This window comes from Saccoglossus kowalevskii, chromosome 14, assembly GCF_978046115.1.
Source record: "Saccoglossus kowalevskii chromosome 14, keSacKowa6.1, whole genome shotgun sequence".
In the NCBI taxonomy this organism is placed as follows: domain Eukaryota; kingdom Metazoa; phylum Hemichordata; class Enteropneusta; family Harrimaniidae; genus Saccoglossus; species Saccoglossus kowalevskii.
In genome coordinates this window covers 5,990,927-6,012,817 of record NC_140654.1, presented here as the reverse complement: position 1 = coordinate 6,012,817, position 21,891 = coordinate 5,990,927, and the positions used below count along the sequence as shown (strand labels likewise).

Here is a 21,891-nt window from a genome sequence, read left to right as displayed (position 1 = left end):
TATTTCTGTGATATTATAAAAGAACTTTGCCTCGGTGTGCCCATATATCAGCCATAATAAAGCCCACACTTTTCAACCCCGGTATTGTATAGACTAATCCCCTTGAGGACAGCACACCATCCACATTCAAAATAAGATGAATACAGTACTTGAGGACCGCAGTAGAAGGCTGTCGGGTCGTGACCTTGTTAGTGAGACTTCCTTTCTAGTTAGAATGGCATACTTGTTGGGCTTCTAAAGAGGCTGGCTTCTCTGAACAAACTGTATTGAGACGGAACCACACCTGACTTGAATTTAAATGAGCATGAAGCTGAACCAACACGAAATTTGGTAAACAAACTCAAGATATACAACTTGGGAGCCGGTGCTAGGTGGAGGTGATCGAGGGCAAAAAAAACCATCTTTAACGGTAAAACTTTCAACAGAAATTGATTTTGATGGCTTGAACTAAAAATTATTCTCTTGAGGTACAGTGTCGAAGTCAAAATTGAATCATCTGTCTACTGGAATAGGTAATGTCAGCAAACACGAGTCCTAAAAAACAAATCTGCAAGTCTGGATTTGGGTAAAAAATGCTCATGCATTACATTAGATTCTATGCTTCTTCAGAAAACATTCATTGAGATATACAAATAATACAAAGGCATGCTGGGAATGAGCACTCAAGGTTGACTGTATATTGACGAAATGAACACAGTGGAAATCGCGAGTTTCATTTAAACGTGGCAAATAAATGAGAGCATACTGCCTTCCTTGGTTACAGTAAAGGCAGCCATAGTATGAGATGGCGATTGTCTTGGAGACCACTGAAAATGCACAAATTTTAGGCTTTTCAGGTTTTCTTGGAGGGGGGGGGGCATTTTCACCATCTGGCAAATATCACACAAATAAATGAGAGCATACTGCCTTCCTTGGTTACAATAAAGGCAGCCATAGTATGTATGCATGGCTGGTAAGATAAATGATGTGGCGGCCATTGTCTTGGAGACCTCTGATAATGCATAAATATTAGGCTTTTTCAGGTATTCTCTGGGGCGGACATTTTCACCATCTGGCAAACATCACCAGTGACAACAAAAGCCAAAAACTCTCAGAAAACTGTACTATGGGATAGTTGTTAAGACAGTTTAACAAGACTACCTTTACATGTGCAACTTATATAAATTTAGGTGCTCAGGATTTGGGTTTGCGTTATTTTTTCATTGGCTCTACGACCAGCGTTCCACGACAGTTCACACAAAGCCTATAGAAATACATGGTACATCATAAAATGTTCTGTGACGTAGCTCTGAGAATACAATGTAATCAAAACTTACCTCTAGAGTGGTCATCACAATTTTATCAACTGAAGAGAAATAAGTCTCCCACAGAAACTGAGTCTGTTGCCTTAGAGACAGAATCTCATCATTGCTTACAGTTCTAACTATTGAAGGAATCTGGAAAGAAAACAATTAATTCTATAATAATATTGTACTTGCATCTCTTACATATACCTAAATCAATTACATTGATTGTACACTAAATCATTGACTTATTTGACTGATCTTTGCTATGTCTTTAACTACGGTAACAGAGCAAACCTAGATTTTACCATGTCATCATCATCTTGAATATTTCGATTTCAAATCATAACCATTTTAATTTTAAAAGAAACTAGTTTATACACTTGCCTGTAAAAGTAACCTCTCGTCACCAATAATAGATGCTCTATTCCAATCTATCACCTCTGAAAACGGCAGTTCCCAACCATTGCTAAGCAGGACCGGAATGCAAGCAGCTTGCAAAGACTCCAAGAAACGAAATGAGCCCAATCGCCTTCCTCGCGGCACCAAACAAAATGTTGAGTTGTGCAGTAGGATATGAAAGTCATACCTGGAAATAAACAGAGTTAGAAATATTTAGACCAAAGCATTTTTTTCCTTCTAATTCAAGCAGTTCAATGAATATAGAAAGATAGAACAACGCCCTCAACAAAAAATAAGTAAACAACATTTCCTTACAAGGTTTTCCTTCCTTGCATTTTTTTTATAAAATGAAATTGATGAAAAAATCACCTAAATGAAAAGGTAAATTTTAAAATGAAGTATAAAATAAATTGTGTCCAGTCATGCATAAACAGTTTTAGGTTTGGGCACCACTACAGGTCATCAACCTCTATTCCATGGATTGAAAAGGTCACTCAGATGACCTTTCAACTTTGACAGTAATAAGAATATCAAGGGGATAAACTTTGTTTGAGCCGATCACAACTGAAAAACAATCATTAGTCATTTAAAAAATGAATTACTTGTTCCCAAAATACAATTTTATTTTTCTCAAAATTATAAATATATAGTTACTTATTGGAATCATAGAACTAAACATAAAAGATCATTGGGTCAGACATAAACCGTGCCGATTTAGATCTAATTTATTTATTGGCAATAACAGTTTTATAATATGCAACGTATTAATAGAAAAAAAGGGATACAAGAAAAATGTCTAAAATAAATTGGATCAAAAAAAATAATGTAGATCTCATTCAGAAACCACAACAGTCAATATCTTAAGTTTGAATAAATTCTCGGCACTTATCTCTGGGAATCAGTTACTCACACATTCAAGTATTATTTATTGACTTTTAGATTTTTACGAATGGTGCATGTTTCATTTCAGAGCAATTTTAAACAAAATGCAAATTGCAGCCATCCAATCTTGAACAATGCACTTGTATTATTAAAGTGTTTGTGAACTTGATCCTGCCACAGATATAGCAATGTGGAGATAAGTTCTGGGCATCAATATGTATATTCCAGACCCCCCCCCCCTCTCAAAGTTCAAATCCTCCATTTTGATACCATAACACCATAATTGGGGCGTTATAGCCACTATTCTGTGTTAATAGATCTGCTGAATGTAGTCAGAACAAACCATCCTCTCAAAAGAAGAGAAAAAGATGGACATGGGGTATATTTTGAAAACCCATTATGAGGTAATTATGTCTTCCCCTGGTAGTGGGAGTGAAACTTGAAAGTCAGCTAGACTAACAAATAAACAAATGCCAACCAGACCTAATTAGTTTTCTTGAAATGCTATCTTGACATGTACATAAATAAATAAACAGTTAAACTGTCTTTTATCTGCACCACACTTGGTGGGCTTTCCAACTAGACTGACATTCATTCCCACAAGACCAAATATTATATAATAAATTATTATTTCAAGAAAACTTCTCAACTGAAGCACATGTGAAAATATTCGCTCAAGTTTCAGCAAAAAATTCAATGAAAAGGGTTGCTACGACTACAGGGTGGCAGACATTTTGGATGCCAGCTGCCTCTTTTCTATTTCCATCAACAGAATTAACTGGAATGTAAACATTTTGGAAAAGATATCCCTACTTTGGCATTTTTACAATGTATTTTGGTGAAAGAAATATCACCGGTATCCACTTTCATTCTTTGAGATTGAATGGCAGTGTAAGGGGGGAAACACTGGATTTAAAATGAACATTGGAATAAACAGTTTGTGTTACAAGAATATTGTGAAAGTCAAACCTTGTCAATAAAACTAGTTTTTCCTTTCAACACATCTGCCCAAGGTAAGGGTACACAAGTTTCGTAAATTAGAAGTGCATCTCCGATAGAAACACATATAAACGAAAAATCTAATTTGTTGAATAATTTGAATTATTAAAAACATAACTCAATTTGACCATAAAAATTTACATAAGCATATGCACTACTAATAGAGAGAATACAGTATGTGGAGATTGGATGATTCAAACACGTTGAAATAGCTGCATGCAATTTTAGCGGATTTGACTCTTGGCATGAATCTTAATTTAGCTAAAGTGCCGACGATCTCCTGTGAGAATATACATTCTGTTAAATTAGCTTCATCTTGAATTAGCGAAATTACAGATTAGCTATATTAGCTAAAATAACATGCTAGCTAAAAAGACATGTTTTACAGTACTTTGCAAACTAATGGCATTCATATATTTGCAGGCGAGTGTCTAACGATAACATTACACATCAATAAATCAGAAATAAAGTTTAACTTAATTTCTGTGCAAATGCATTGCACTACAGGGGTCATCTCATAGGGTGGTCATCTTACAGTCAAACATAGCAAAACTACTCATTAAAAAGAAAAGCAATAAAATTTATTTCCAACAAATCATCTAGTTATTCATCAAAAAGTTACAAAAATATTTTTACAGGGGGATCAGCCAATCCATCTGTTGTGACTAACCTTTGACCTCTCTGCCCAACTTTTATGAATTGTCAGTTAATGGAAATTACAAGTTTATGAAGTTGCTGGACTGGCAGCGAAAAAGATGAAGTGGTAAGCTTGGGCTCGTAAATTGAAGAATTTCTTCTGTAATTTGTCAGTGCAGCGTATAAACACCAAAACATTAATACCATCTGGGATTTTAACCTGTAGCCTATATGGAATGTACACTGCAATTTGACCAGACATGTCTTGATTGGTGTCACAATTTACACTATACTGGGATAAATCAACCGCCCTGTCTTAGTAGGGGATGTTAAGTTTAAGCAGATGTGTTTGATATGATCTGCTCACTGCTGCAATCCCAGTTCTCACTGCATGCATGCATTTCTGCTCCTCAGTTCGTTATGAAAGCAAGCTCAGCACAGTAGCCATCATAGGCAAAATTTTTAAATTTGAATTTTTTGAATTGTCAAAACTCATAAAGTTTTAACATTTTTTAAGATGCTAGGATATTTCAAATTAAGTTTTAAAGGAAACTTTTCAGAAAACAAAAAATTTGCCATAGATTTTATCAAACAAGCAGTTTCTCAGCTGGGATAGCTCAGCTGTTAGCAATGCACATTTCAATTAAAGAATTGAAGATGTCATCATGAAATGAACAAATCTGAGAAAGGTCTACCTGAGGTACCTATATGTATAATATCAAAGCAATCGGACTTGCACTTTTCAATAATTAGGTTGAAAATATCACTTTTCACCAAAAAGATATCTTGATGAAATGAACAAATCTAAATGAGGTCTATCCAAGGTATGTACATAAGTACCAAAGCAATCAAGCTTGTAGTTTTCAAGAAGAAATTGAACAAGCAGCCTCTCGGCTGAGATAGCTCCGCTGCTAGCAATGCACATTTCAATTAAAGAACAGAAGATATCATTAGAAAATGAACAATATGTATAGTATCAAAACAATCAGACTTTCAACAAAAAGTGGAAAATATCACTTTTTACCAAAAATTACAAAAATATTCATCAAAATTAGAGAATTGAAGATATCATCATGAAATGAACAAATCTGAGTTAGAACCACACGTAGTACCTGTATATGTAATATCAAAGCAATTGGACTTGCGGTTTTCAACAAGAAGTTGAAAATATCACTTTCTACCAAAAATGACAAAAATATTCATGAAAATTAGAGAATTAAAGATATCATTACAAAATGAACAAATCTGAGAGAGGTCCACATGTAGTACCTATATATGTAATATCAAAGCAATTGGACTTGCTGTTTTTAACATGTTGAAAATATCACTTTTTACTGAAAAGGACAAAAATATTCACCAAAATTAGAGAATTGAAGATATCATCATGAAATGAACAAATCTAAGAGAGGTCTACCCAAGGTACATATACACCAAGTATCAAAGCATTCAGGCTTGTAGTTTTCAAGAAGAAGTCGAAAAAGTAAAACATTGACACAAACGACGACGGACAATCACTCATATGATAAGCTCTGCTTGACAAAGTCGACAGCGGAGCTAAAAAGTTGATGCAGACGAAGGCGATCACTCATATGATAAGCTCTGCTCGACAAAGTCGACAGCAGAGCTAAAAAAGTTTTGAAACTTTTTTTATAATGGCCAAGAGGCTAGGTGTGGCCGATATGTGCCAGACTTGTTTTGGATTGATGCAGGCATGTGGCATACACATCAGCCATTAAAATGTACAGAAATATGTGATAATGGGTAAGCAATGGTGCTCATTTATAAAGCACTCCCTCTTATCATCACACCAGTCGATACAATGTAACAGACGTGCTCAACTAGAAATGGCTACAAATGAAATAATTTTTTCTTACCAATGACAATTGTTATTTTTACCATTTTGTTTTCTATCCTAATTCACACTCTGTAACTTCTCAAGCGGTAACATTTTTCACAGTTTGCAAGTCAGGGAATTAAAAAAATATATATAATAATTTCACCGGGGAGTCATAGCTCTTACCCGAAAGTCATCAAATAACAGTAATCGTGTTAAATAATCAATAAAATTCACATTTAAGGCACAAAATACAAAAGATTTTGATAAATATTTACTAGATAGTGAGGTTTGACAACAATTTGAATAAATATGGCTGTGTTTTATGATTCAAAATTGGTAATTCTAATGTTCTGAAACCCAAATCTAAACTCAATGCAGATGATATTAAATGAGGACTTCAGCATAATACGTGTATACAGATCAAGTGACCATCTCACCACAGCGGTACCGCATCATAAAGGGTTCTGGAAAATGACATTGGAATGTATCACAGATAGGTTTTTTGACAAATTAGACTAGACAACTGAGCTAATGATAAGCATACACTCAAATATCAACTATGTCTATGATGGCCATTGGTAAGAAGGGCTTCCCAATGCTTAGGCATTCCTGTGCTTGATGTACGATCCAATTAGGTTATGAAGTCACACATGGCTGAAAACGTTAAACATGATTCAATATAATAAAAAAATGACGAATTTGACATTGATATCGACTGGCAGGTTTAAATGATACAAATTTACGGCTTATAGCAAGAACCGTTAAATCGGGTCACACGGGTTAAATTTACGAAAACGTATTGCATACATAATTAATGTCTGTATATCAAGAACTTAAAACCATTCTCATTGTGGATACCAGAAAAAAAAAACTGTGTGTTCCTGTCTGAAGAATGAATATCCGCAGAAAAAATCTCCCTGCTACACAATTTATTGTTATTTCTCTGTTAATGTACATTGTTTTCAACAGTATGTACATAAAGACAGCTGCCTGATTATTTCTTGTAATAACAAGTAATTAGTTTGTATCAGTATTAGTCACAAAAGTGCTGTCAACGATAACTACAAAAACCATATTTTTCTAATTTGACGAAGTCTTGATAATTATATTTTGTGCTTGCAAAGCATATACTATAATGTTATTACGAGAATGCCTCAAAGTATGCACGACGACAGTACAGCTGGAGTATCGACCGACATGTAGCGGAGGTCGATGCGCAGCGTACTGTCTGAGTGCATACTTTGAGGTATTCTCGTAATAACCTTATTATTATACATCTTTTCCTGCCAAGGATACACCATGGGAATGCCGAAATCCAAACAGTTTGGAACAGAATCAGCGAACTTCTTTGTGTGGAGTCCGGTCAAACCCTGATGGCAGCTATGTGTGTTTTTATTATTAGAGGACGCTTATGCGAATAATCATTTCATATTTGGAATTCGCATTTCCTTATATGTTAGGATGAAAGCACCTCGTAAAATACCGAAAAATTACGGAATGCTGTAACTTGCTGGCGTTACGGTGACAGATTTATAAAAATGCCTTTTATTTTTATAATACTGTATTTGTTTATTAATAACACATATGTGCTTATGTAAATTACAGATGTATGTCTGGGGTGTGAGTCGCATCTTAATGATCCAGCATACATTAAATGAAATTGTTGGTTTATGATAAGGGCTTCTATTTAAGATACATTTCTAATAATGAAAATATACCTGGTAGTAGTTAGAAAGCCAACTAATATAATTGTAAACAAATATCTCAAAAACAATTTATAATTAAAAAAGCCCATCGGAATCAATTCACTAATGGTTGAAGGTAATTAACCAAATAAGCGTTAAGTCTACCGTGGCAATGGTTGAAGCTTTACAAGGGTATACAAATGTATATTGGACCGAGTAGATGTGAAAGTGTATCCTCTGGCTAAACACTCTTTGTGACTGGCATAAAGTGCAGAAGAATTGTCCAAAAGGTTAGAAAGTCGATTGACACCAACTTACATACTTGGAGATTCATTGTAAATCGGCCGACATCACTACCGACATATGTCTCTACAATATTTACGGTTGAAAAACATGTACATTGAATAAAAGGAGTTCTATTTAGCCTCGTCTACGAACGACTTGATGTCAAACTTTGGGCTTGAATACCTTTTATTGAAAAGTTTGCTTTCTTTGAAAAACTTAAATTGAGGTTACATGAAGGTTGTTAATCATTTTATCTAAAAGGAAATCTACAATATGAAGTATTTAGATTTGTGGAGAAGTCGTCAAGTTTGTAACAAGACGATAACAGTCTCAATAATATTCAAATTCCTCGACAGACATACAAAGTACATACACGTATGTGTCTGTGTCACTGCTCACAAGTCATTGAACTCGTGAAAGCGATCAGCCTCATTTGACAGAAAAACATGACTACTGGTATTTCTTATTAATATTTTCACGCTTAGGTAATTATTCAGAGTATAAATGATAGTGATAAATTGCGATGAATTTTTAAATGACGATTTGAATTATGAAAACATTGACACCATGGAAACATAATTATCATGAACTTGTAGCGACATAGATAACCAGCTTTGCACACCGGTATAATTTTTTTAACTTCGTCAATTTATTCATCTGACAATAATGTTTGAAATTTGAAATAATGGACATGTAATTTTTAAACTGTTTATCTTGACTGGTGATCTAGCAGATTATAAGGTTAGAAGTAAACAGGCTGATTACAATTAAGATAATAAAGACGCTTGACCGCCTAGCATATCAAAGCTCAACCAACCAGTTTTGCTACTGACTTCATTACCTGGTTACACATTACTAGGTACAGGAGTCCGAGAGCATTCTTTTTTTACATTTTTCCTACAGGGTACAGTAACTAGTCAGCAAGAACGAGTCATTCACATCAAAACTTAAAAGAATATAATCGTTTGCTCTGGCTACTACTGTAGAATATTTTATTTTTGCTTGGAATTTATTTTCACTATTTTCGCTGAAGGAATGATTCTGTGAAAATAAAATCCAGCGAATATACTTTTTTTCCTATATTTCACATTAAACTCATCAAAAATCAGTGAAAATAAATTCCATACAAAACGCTTAAAAAGCCTTTTCAGCGAAAATTAATTCCAGCGAAAATAAAGTATTCCACAGTATTATTAAATGTACATGTACACCCCGTTTACACAACGCATGCCGAAAGCACCCATGGATATTCAAAATGAATGTAAAAAACAGCATTAGCAGGTTTATATTCAAACATGGATGGCTTTTATGGAAATTTATAAAATATATATAAAACATTTACCCTGGGAAACCCTCATGCTTTGATCCATGAAATGAAATGGTTTTCATTGGCCATTCGGTAATAATGATTACTCTACAAGCTTTGGTCGATTTACTGTCATGTATGCAGAATATATTCTATGAGTGGCATACTTCCTCTAAAGTGTTGTGTTCGGTTAAGTTCTTTTTTTACCGTCATTTGAAATTTATAAAATATTTATAATAACTATTCATGGCTTATAAGCAATCTTGTTGTAGTACATTACGAGTTAGTCAATAGTGTAGGACAATGCATGAAATGATGTGTCTAACTCACACACCCTGGTTGGTGGAAATGTTATCATAGTGTGCCGGTGTACCATCGATAAATCTGACGCAGTGACAACTGTCCAATCTCTGAGACTATTTGTTTTTAGAGCCCTGGCACAGATGCAAAACATTCATGTTATGGTATTTGGCCAGTAATGCTAAATCTTCAATGACAGTGTTTTCACAGATTTTTTGACCAATCAAATTGTTCTCAAATTCTCGGTACTTTACTATATAAAAAAAATATAGATTGTACTGTAAATTCATTAAATATTCCTTGGGTTTTAATTTCACTATTTTCGGTGACAATTAAAATCCGCTAAATCAAACCCACGTAAAATAACAATACAATTGTTTCCTTGACAAATTCGTGAAATTAAAACACAGTGAAAATGAATTGTTATTGTACATAGGTGTGACCAAAATTTGTAATTGAATTCCAACTATGGGAGAGCTATTAAAGTCAAGACATTAATCAATCCATCACAATTGACCCCTTTACCTCTACACTGTTAACACCTAACAACCCCAAATCCATTTACGATGTAGCCCCCCCCCCCTTGGCTATACACACACCTATGTGTACAGGTTGCCTAGTGTACTATGAACAGATACAAATCAACCTAGTATGAAAATTCAAGTTACCGATCTTTTTTGGGGTAAAATTTGACAAAATCAACAAAACATGAAAATAAAAATGCAAAACCATATTTATTTTATGCTAGATCATTAAAATTTGACCAGTGACACAATTTATTTACATATAATGTAAAGTGCATATGATACTTACTATAAAGTCATTTTCAAACATTGGTTCAACATTCAGACATATTTTTAACAGGTTAAAAACAAATAATTTATTGACACATTACACACAAGTCATATCAGTCAATTTGTGTAATCTCCACCTCAACCAACACCAGAAACACCTGTTTAAGACCAGTTTATGGGAAAGACCGATCGTAGTGTCAGCCATGTTCTTTCAAAAGCCCACAAATAAGTTGAACTTTGAACTCTCCATCATCTCTATATAAAACTCTTTAACAGTACATCAATGGTATAGGTATAGCTAACAATGTCACATCAATCAACTTAAAAACAAGAGCCTGTCAATGATTAACACAGATACTGGAGTAACGCCAACACTAAGGGCAAGTCTGATCTCCTGTTGCCTCGCATCCTTATCAGACTCGAATACATTTAGTATGCAATCCAATGGTCTGTCAACTTATTAGTGTCAAAACAAAATAAATAGTACCATATATATGAAGGGGGAGGGAGAACAGAAAACATAAGAGCATGGATACATTTTAATGGAGAGGTGGACAATATCTATAACAGCTTGTCTATAAAGATTGATTTTTAATTAACCATTGAAGTTAGTAATTAACAGATATGTCAAAATTTTCCATCAACAAAAAATTTTCAAGTGACCTCCATGAAATAATTGAAACAGATCAAGGACAACAATTTTAGAATATAAATAATATATTAATATTTTGATACTTTTTCAAATTAATGATTTTGCATCAAAAACCAAAGTGGGATAATTTTTTGAGATGAAGTTGTAGGAAATGCTCATATTCTACTGTTAATTAATAATAATTTTTCAATTTTATCATCAAGATCCTTTATTTGGAAATGCTAGGATAAAAATGCATGAAGAAATGTCTATGATGGAAAACAGTTATCTATCTGTCAACATCACTGGCAACGTGGCAACACCACACCAGTGATAAAATTTTCTAAGTAGCGGCTTGAAAGCCCCCAAGCGACATGCCGAGAGAAATTGTTATTCTTGAACAGAATTCGAAAGGATGGTAATTTCATGGTTATAATACAGACATAACAACAACACCCGATTACTGACACTTTTGAAGAGAACATCATCATCGTCTTAGCAACCGATAACTTCCTAAGGACAGAGGTCACACCAGACAAGTAAAGGAGCCGTCAATGTTTACAAGAGGTGGATGCTAGTGTTTGTATGCACACATTAGCGGGGACGTCAAATAGATTTTTTACCAATCAGAAGTTGAAGCATTTCTGAATTGACTACTCATAGTGTAAATAGACAATCTCAGCAAAGTCACACAAAAGGAAGCAATAATTAGAGTTTTTGAGACTTTATCATAAATAATTTACTGACATACTTCACAAAATATATGAGCCGGAAATAAATTGTATAATCATATTCTGCTAAATAAAAAAAAAAATTTGAGAGATTTTGCAAAAGTGGCTGTGATTTCCTGCTATTTTGGACCACTATGAAATATTTAAAATTGCCACAAAATTTCAGTTTTAAAATACTTTTTAACAGAAATAAACTGTAGTTAAAAGGTTGACTATGAGAAACTTGGAGGGATTTGTTGAGAACAAACAGAGGAAATAATAGAAGAAGAAAAATATATATATTGACAGAAAATAACAATCATTTTTATTACACTTTGCCATCCAATGAATAGGGAACAGGTAGGCAAAGGCTACCGGAAGCAATGAAGGACACAGTTTTGCTACATGTGGAATTTTACATAGTTAATTTCCCACAGTTACCCATTTTTTTTTCAAATGTATCCCAGCCATAAATTTTATTATCAATTTCAAGATAAGTTTAATCAAAAGTGTGAATATTTATTTATTTTGTGTCTAAGTTTATGTGTGTGCTGGTCCTAGGGGAAAACCGAGGCCTTAGCATTATCATTTTCAAAAACATCATTCAGTGTGGGTAACTCATTTTACCTTAGGGGTAGCAGCTTTATTAAGGATGTGCACCATCCAGCATTGGCTTTGGACATAGGTGACATGCATCACCGTCAAGAGCAACAATTAAACAAGCCATCATCAGGAATTATTAAGCTATCTCAATGAAAGCAGAAAAGATGAAACTTCTTGCATAATAGACAACAGAAAGCATGAAACACAAGACCTCACTGGGCGAGTAGCATTATTTGGACCCCCTAGGCAGACTGGAATTGAACTCAGGATGTATTATTTTCACTAGACATCTACAGTTTAGAATATCAAGCTTGGGAGGTGGCAAAACAACGTCTCCAATTTCATAACTCTGGATTCATCTGGGGAGCAAGTCACATTTAATGAGGATTCTAGTGCTTAGATGTTCTAGTTCGGATCTAGTTAATAACCGAGTCTAGTTAATAACCGAGTCTAGTTAATAACCGAGTCTAGTTAATAACCGAGTCTAGTTAATAACTGTACAAGCATTCCAATTTTGTGAGACAAATGTTCACCAGAACCAAACACTGACTTCAGCAATAACCCTGAAATTATGACATCGCAATAATTATTTGATAATTAATTTATTAATTGACTCTAAGAAAGCTAGAATTTTTTAGACAAAATGGACATAATTTTGGCTACAGATATTGATTACATATTTTCAGAAAGGAAGCAATTTTTTTTGAAAAGCGACATAAGTTGACTTCTAAAATCAAGGGGTCATTGAATCCAGGTCATCTGAAATACTGCACTGACCAAGGAGGACTTATTTATCACCCAAATTTGTTGATGAATAATAAATCCATATCATCTCATCCTAACCGATCAAGACAGACGATTCATCAAAAGGCTTTTTTTCCAGACTACTTAACTAGATAACGAAAACTTTGAAAGCAACTTTCTCACAGTTATGTGCATCGGCTTTTCAGTTCTAAATAATTGAAAACCGTGTAATCGGCACGTTTTATCACATTGCATAAGAGTCCACCCACACATTGATGGCTGGCCACCATTATAAATTTGTTTGTTATCCATGCAGGAATCTTACCCTAAACCAAACTAGTACTTACAGTGAGTAATTGAATTACAATTTTGAAGGGATACAACACATAGATTTAATTCACGCTGGCCTGATTTATGATTTTGAGAAAGAGACCACCATATTTTTTTAGCATGTAATCTAAATGGAAATGATTCACACTTTGATATATGTTGCCGCAGAGACTTTCCCGTGCTAAAATGCACGTCCAATATCCAAGAGACAAAAATAAATATCTGTGGTTTTTTTTCAAATTAATATGTACATGTAAGCTACTTCCAACAGAAAATTGAACCTCGGAAATGAAATTTGTATAGAGTTAAATACACACCCCAATCAATGAAATATTGTTGCAATTTTAAATTAAATTTGGGCTCTTTTGATGTAAAATTCAGTGTTACAACTGTAGTGTTGGGTAATTGTATTAGGACAGTATGTGCCTATGTAAATGAGAGGTGTGTCTATGGTTAAAATAAATTTCATTTCATTTAGCTATCCATGGAAGCCATGTGTTAAAGTGGGAAGGTCGTCACCTGTACGACGATAACACATGCTAAAAACACAAAGGCTCATGGGTAGACGCTTGTTTGTAAAAGATGACACGTATGGCCATCTGACGCATGCGCAGGTGACGACTCCCCCGCTTCAATGTTACAGCAAATAGGAAATACATTAAGTGTGCTTCTAACTAGAGTAAATAGATTTTTCTTTAGTGCAATCATAAGAATGGTGTTTTCTTAGCGTTGAATACGATATTATTAAATCAGCAAAATATGTAAATGTCTCAGCAAAATTTGAGAGCGTACACAAATATTTACTAACACAGTAAAACTTTTCAGATTGGAAGTTGACTTAACTACACCCCTTGGCATGCTGTTAGCAATGACGAATCACAGCTTATCAGTAAAAAGTGAACATTTGCACATACTTTCAATCTCTGGGAACAGTATGATTTTTTGCAATCCAATATAAGACGTCTTTATTGTAAATCAAATAGCGTAAAAGATTCGCACTAAGATACATGAATTGAACAGACTTTGGCATTGACATTTCAAATGTGCACTCTTCTTCATGGTACTATGAATTTAAAAAAACAGAACAGTCTATTTATCTACAGGGGTGGGCAGATTTTTTAAAATATGTCAACATTATTGTGCAGAATTCATAAATTTAGGACGTTTATATACATACGTCAATAATTTCATTACTATTGCACCATGGTAGCTTTTTTTCGTTCATTTATCCCTTTGTAAAAACAATCACCCTAAATAAGAATGGAATGACTGTACTATGCCACCCCACCTATATTAACACTACCCACCCTGCACAAACCAGCACACAATGTGACAATAACCGATAAAAAGATATTCAAGATAAACATTGCACCTTATTTGTCCACCTTCCCTTCATGACATTCACACCTCTATGCATGAATAACTACGCAGGACAAACATGTTTGAGTCATAACCAAGTTCATCCAAAGTTGATGAGTGTGCCCACACAAACTGGATCCTTCAAGGGCATGAAATGTGTCAGCCAGGATAAGGTTCACTTCCTCGGCAAAAATTTGACAAATACATGTCAAAGGAAATACTTCCGTGCTAAAGATTCTGATGCAGAGACTAGTCCCCAAGACTCAGGTGCAGAGACTCCAGACCCCAAGATTCTGGCATTCATACTCCAGATACAAAGACACAGGTGCCAAGACTCAGGACCTAAGATTCTGGTGCCCATATGCCAGACCACAAAACTCTAGCATCCAAACCAACCGCCCAACCATCAAAATATGACAAATTTAATCAGAAAAATTTTATTTTCACTCATTCATCATGGTAATATAAGACTCCACTTGTAGAAAGTTGACACAACTTGAACTTTGAGTATGTTCGTTTATAAAGTAATGTGCTAATTAGTGCATTGGCATCCAATGGAATCTACTTGTACATGAACTCCTGGTGGATCTGTAACAAGGTCACTGTACTTTCCAATACTGCTTGTTTACTGAAGTCATCAATGTGTAACTAATTTCTATGTACAGTCCATTTTCAGACATTCTGTGACGGGTATTTTCAGACTTTCTGTGATGTCATTTTCAGACTTTCTGTGATGTCATTTTCAGACTTTCTGTGATGTCATTTTCAGACTTTCTGTGACGGGCACTTTCAGACTTTCTGTGACGTCATTTTCAGACATTCTGTGACGGGCATTTTCAGACTTTCTGTGATGTCATTTTCAGACATTCTGTGACGGGCATTTTCAGACTTTCTGTGACGTCATTTTCAGACATTCTCTGACAGGCATTTTCAGACATTCTGTGACAGCATTATTGTGTGACAGCATTTTCAGACATTCTGTGACGGCATTATTGTGTGACAGCATTTTCAGACATTCTGTGACGGCATTTTCAAACATTCTGTGACAGGCATTTTCAGACATTCTGTGACGGCATTATTGTGTGACAGCATTTTCAGACATTCTGTGACAGCATAATTCCTCTCACGAAATTAACGCTGTTATTTAATGTCGCATAAATACCATGCAGATATTTTTCTCGTTTTTACCAAAATAAATGTTAGGGAATGACAAATCAGAACCGTTCATAATTTGTCATTTGAGGCCACATATAACAAACAATCAAACAAAAATGAGATGACATGTATAAAATACAATATTAATCATTGGAGTTTGAAGCACTACCAACTGAGAAAGGTCACGCATTTTGCTAGTCTGATTGAAAACTGTGCATGATTTTACAGAGCAGACATCAAATCTATTAAAATATATTTACACATGGGTACATGCAGCCAAAATAACAATCACAGCATGAAGGTTAACACACCAAACAAAAAATTCATTTTCACAGTTTGTTTTCCATATACCAGCGGAAAACCTCACTGACCCCGAGGTTACTTCTCCTCTAACTCTGCACATCAGGAACTGATTTTCTGAATTGCATTAACATACATTTCATTTACATTTCAGACAAGAGTTAGGGATAATAGCTTGTACAGTAAATAGACTTCACAAACTAAAGTGTATATTTGTATCTGAAATCTAAATTCACATAACGAAAATTCAAGCAAGACAGCACCAGCATTCACAAACAGTCAGAATTGTCACCAGTAAATTTCACAAATTCTAAAGTAGCTAAATAGTAACTGGATAGTTTTACCAGTTATTCTAATGAAAGCATGGTACTATGTGGCAAGCGTGGCATTGAGTTTGTATGTAAATGAAGGACAGTTTGAAACTTTCAAAGTAAAATTCACTGGAAAAAAGGTAAAGGCAAAGTGCGACACAATCGGCGATCAGCGTCATATTCAATGTTGGTTCTATGCAACTATGCAAAGTATACAATGAAGAAAAGAAAGAAAAATATTGGTAATTTTCTCACACAAAATTCATTCTTCATAAAGACTGGTGTTTTAATCACAAACTGAATTAATTTATAAACTATGTCAACAGTGTTCACATATGTGCATGCATCACAATGAAATATGACACGGCTTTAATATAATGCATGGAGGGAGAAAAGTCGCTTATAATCAGAGCGCATGGAGGGAGAGAAGTCGCTTAAAATCAGAGTGCATTGAGGGAGAGAAGTCGCTTAAAATCAGAGCGCATGGAGGGAGAGAAGTCGCTTAAAATCAGAGCGCATGGAGGGAGAGAAGTCGCTTAAAATCAGAGCGCATGGAGGGAGAGAAGGTGTTTAAAATCAGAGCGCATTGAGGGAGAGAAGTCACTTAAAATCAGAGCGCATTGAGGGAGAGAAGTCACTTAAAATCAGAGCGCATTGAGGGAGAGAAGTCGCTTAAAATCAGAGCGCATTGAGGGAGAGAAGTTGCTTAAAATCAGAGCGCATGGAGGGAGAGAAGTCGCTTAAAATCTAAGTGCATTCTGATGTTTGCAAGATCACTGTTGATTGTCAGTTTATCTCAGCTACACAAATATATTCAAATGTCAAGTACTGTAGGCTGGAATCCACCTGAAAGCAGAGTCAAATTCTCTCCATTCATTGGTCAGTTTAAATACAGCAACAACCAATCAAATTTGAGGGTCAATTGCTGACTCTGATTTCCTTCACTAACTGCAAGACAAGTAGATTCTAGGCTCAAAGAGCAGAACATTTCTTTTATTAACGATGAACTAATTTGTAATCCATAGACGACTTGCCACGACTAATGGGTATTCTAGTTTACAAAGTTATTACCAAATTTAATGGCTTCGATTTTAAAGGGAAACCATTACATTGATTTTGAGTAGTCGTACAAGTGGTTAGCTTGCCGCCATTCTGATGAGCCATAATCCCTGATGACAGACATGCATTGAATATTAAACTAACCAGCAGTTTCCGAAAAGGATTAAAAAGATATTAGTTGTTTCCTCAAGATTGTATATCTTGTATTAGAAAATTGAATACTGTAATGTTCTAAATAGAAGCACACATACAAGTACATGTAAAGCCAAAAGTTGCCTTTACTGTATTAAAATACGACTTTTTATAAACATGTATACACACTTCTATCATTGACATATTAAGTGTACATGCGCTACAAATAAAACAAATACAGTACCTGGTAACTGACGACATAGAAGCCAGATATATTTGTATATGTCTGTCAGTTTTTCCTAAAATTTACTGATTTTTCAATAAGTTGAAAATAATATGAGCACAACATGCCATTTTCTTTCTATAAATCATGAGCAAATTTTATGTCAAAACAAATATATGCATTTATAAAACGAGACAAAACTTTCAATCAAGACATGCAACATTTTTGCTACAAAACAATTATGAAACTCCACATGGTCATTCAACATTATTATTTGGTATGAAATTATATAAAGGGCTTACGTTACATTAACATGATTTATGTTAGGGACGACTGTCTATCCAATTAGCATGTAAATAAGCATGGTAGTGAAATCATCCCAGGTGGAATAGAACAATTATGATTGTCAAGTATGTCACAATAAATGTGGACATAAATAAATGTCCAGTGACGAATGCAGATATAATCATAACTCTAACAGAAGTGGGTCGATCAATTAATTGGGGGGGGGGGGTCATGGAGACCTATATTTGATTTTTCTATTTCCCTTTATTACTAGTGATATTTATTTAATATTTTATGAGCTATCTGTGATGTGTTCAGTGTATCTTCACAGGTGACTCGTATTAACCTTTTCACAATCAGACTTCTTTCCCAAATTTTTCTGCACTTTTTCTTTTATATTCTTCAATATTTCTGGAAATTAACCCTAATTTTGGAGCCAACAGACAAAATTTGAGCCAATTTTCATTTTTTACTCAAAAAATTTGGCCATTTTTGCCTCAATCTTCTGAAGGAAAGTGCAAACTATAAACAGTGAAAAGGTTAAACAATGCAGTACGGTAACAGTAGCGCTTTTTTTTTTTTGGACTCACAAAATATGCAAAAATTTATCTCTTATGAAATTATCAAAATAAGTTCTTTTAACACTGCGCTTGCAAAGGCTGTTTTATTCTGTTTATTTTGTCGAGACCTTCAGTGTGTAATGTGTTGATGAACACAATAATGGCAAATTTTTGTGTATGTGTACCTCTATTGGAAATGTACTTCTACATGTAACAGAGCAAATACACACACTTGCATTGTACATCAGTTCACACTTAAAAAGGAATGATAGGAAAGAAGGAATGTTTCATGTTATCCTGACAACCAGTATTCCAGGTGGAATGCCAGATGATTCTACTATCTTCCCAGCCTTCAGTAGCTACTTGATACCACTGCCAAACGACTATCAGTCCCTAGTGGTTCCCCAGGAGCTATTCAAGCAGAACCATATGATGGCTACTGAATAACGATTGTAAATGTCTCTGCCCATGCAGAAACAGATGCTACCAGCCATAGCAACATAATCCACAGAACCACCGACTAAAGATTTAAAGCATTAACAGAAAAACATGTATTTAACCATGTATAGGTTTTAAAATATGTTTGTGCCTAGGAAACAGTTCCCAATTTTGAATATCATTGGTGTTTGAAATTTGTTTAAGTATAAGTGTTGATTCCATAATACAGTGCCTTTACCATTTTATAATATACCGCGTATTACTGAGCCTTGTATCACTACGAGAAGTGCGCCCTCACATCAGGGCAATAATTTCCCATATCACACCCGGACAAGTCCAATCAGCTTTCCTCAATCAAAACAAAACTCGTCAAATTACTATGTGTGTTTGAGGTCATGCTGTGGTAAATTTGTAATTACACCTATAAGACATATGATAAAACCTTTATAAACTGGATATGGCTTTGCTGTCCTCAATCCATAAAGATTAATATCTCAGAATCTGTATGTATATTATAAGGTTTAAAATTATGAGGCATGGCTGAGTGACCACCTTCCGATAATAATTACATTACAGTAATTTAATAGTTACGTAATCCAAGCATCAACAAGATTCAGTCAAACACACGCAGACCTTAATCAAAGCTCCCCATAGTCACACCAGCTGGATAATGAAAATCAGCCAGTGACACACACAAAAAATCGCCTGCCTATTAAGCATATATTAGTATACTTGCCTATGGTTTGGGGTCACCATTTCCAGTGTGATCGGTTTTATATACAGGTAATATGTAGTAATAATAATCATCTTTATTGTTATCGTATCCTCTATGGGACTTTGATTGAAGAATACAATAAAAGTATAGCAATGAAAAAAGTATTGAATATTTTATTTTTGTTTGGAATTTAATTTTAATTTTTAAAGTGGTACATCAGTGAAAATAAGATTCAGAGAAATATGTGTATTATGTTACTACTTCATACTAAAATTATTTGGATATTTAGATTACCTAGTAACAATTTTCACTTCTGGACAGTCCAGTTAGACCAGAATAAATATACCGCAAATATTTTGTAAAAATAAAGAAATCCATGGCGATTGGACAATACATAGCATACTGTATTTGCTCTAAAAGAAGCACATATTAATTAGAAGCACATATAAACCATATTTGCTCTATTAGAATAAAAACACATATAAATTATAATCACATTTGTTTTATACTGAATCATTAAAATATTACTAATTTTGACCATTGAAACACTCATGCAATTTTCATAAAGTTCTACTTTTTGGCATTAGTGTTGAATCATACACCTTGAGAGTCTATGGTTGAATGAAGCATATTTAAACATCCCAGGTACCTAATAGAATGATTATTGAAGATTGTATGTAGACTATTGAAAGCACATGTACATTCAATAAAATTAATGTAGTAAAAGTCAATACACTTCTATCTGTCATCATAAAGGCATCATCATTTAAATATGCCATACTGCAAGCATTCAGTTCATGGTCAGTTCACATCTTTTCCCAGTACCATAAGTTTGAGTTGTCAGTTTCCAAGGTATGTAATGATCCATTATGACCACCCACCTAAAAAGGTTGACCTTCACAAGCGACAGCTGAAACTCATGGATGAGTCAAGACACAAGTATTACGCCTGCTCTCACATGTTTGTCAAAGCACTGCATGGCCAGTTCAGCTGATCATTTCAAAGAAAACTATAGTCACCTTTGACCAAAAAAAAAAAAAAATGATGACATATAAAAATTTGCAAAATGTTTTGAAATAATTGAAATGATTTTGGCGGGCAATGAAAGGATTAAAATTGAATATTTAAATGTAATTAAATTTGAATAATTAGTTATATAATTAACTTTGTGTGCAGTTTATTCTATTCTATTTTTAAATAATTGTCTCCTTTTGTGTCAATGTCAATTCACTTTCAGATATGTTTACTAGTTTTTGCTCCCAGATGAAGATGCAGTTTGGGATGTGGATTCCATCTGGCAATCACAGCTATAGAACATTATATCAACACCTGATATCATCGCCCAGACAGCCTAAAAATCTATAAAGACTACACAGTTCACTAAGACACTGGGCAAGTCTTGTAAAACAGATGAAATGTCATACCATAACAAGCAAGCTAGGAACGACTTGCGTCATAGCTGTCAGCGTTCTCAAGTCTTTTACTAGTTACGCCTGGCTTCACTCCAGGCTAGCATTCAACGCATACAACCGACACCATTAGTTGATTAACCTCTGCACCTCCTTTTTAGTGTAAAAACTTTTTCCACAGTTTTCCCACTATTGCGGAGTTAATTACGGCTTAAGTGTAATCGGATTCTGTTTTTTCAGTCACATTTCACAAAATAAATCCATACCATATTTTTTCTATTACAAGTGCACAGAAACCAAAAATTGCATTTATCGAACACTGGATCATTATAGATATGATTTAATACAGGAATAATTTTTCATTCGTCCATATTCAATACAAGGTTTAGAATAGGAACATCCGGGGTCCAGAGTGTATTGACTGTTGTCACTCTTACACACCACTGCCACACTAAATACGCTTCTTTAAAATGACGCCGCTTGCAAAGATTTGGCTGAGTTTAGAAAACCAATGATAT

The 21,891-nt window shown here is 34.5% G+C and overlaps 1 protein-coding gene across 2 annotated transcripts in view; it reads right to left on the bottom strand.

The window, feature by feature from the left end:
• The window catches only part of LOC100313593 (exostosin 1-like protein), a 91,098-nt gene that overhangs the window by 15,367 nt on the left and 53,840 nt on the right, over positions 1 to 21,891 (bottom strand). For both annotated transcript variants that reach the window (XM_085507450.1, NM_001168058.1), the window contains 2 exon segments: positions 1,671 to 1,872; positions 1,317 to 1,436 (listed from right to left, as the gene is read on the bottom strand). In XM_085507450.1, coding sequence (XP_085363576.1) covers positions 1,317 to 1,436; positions 1,671 to 1,872 — 322 coding nt within the window.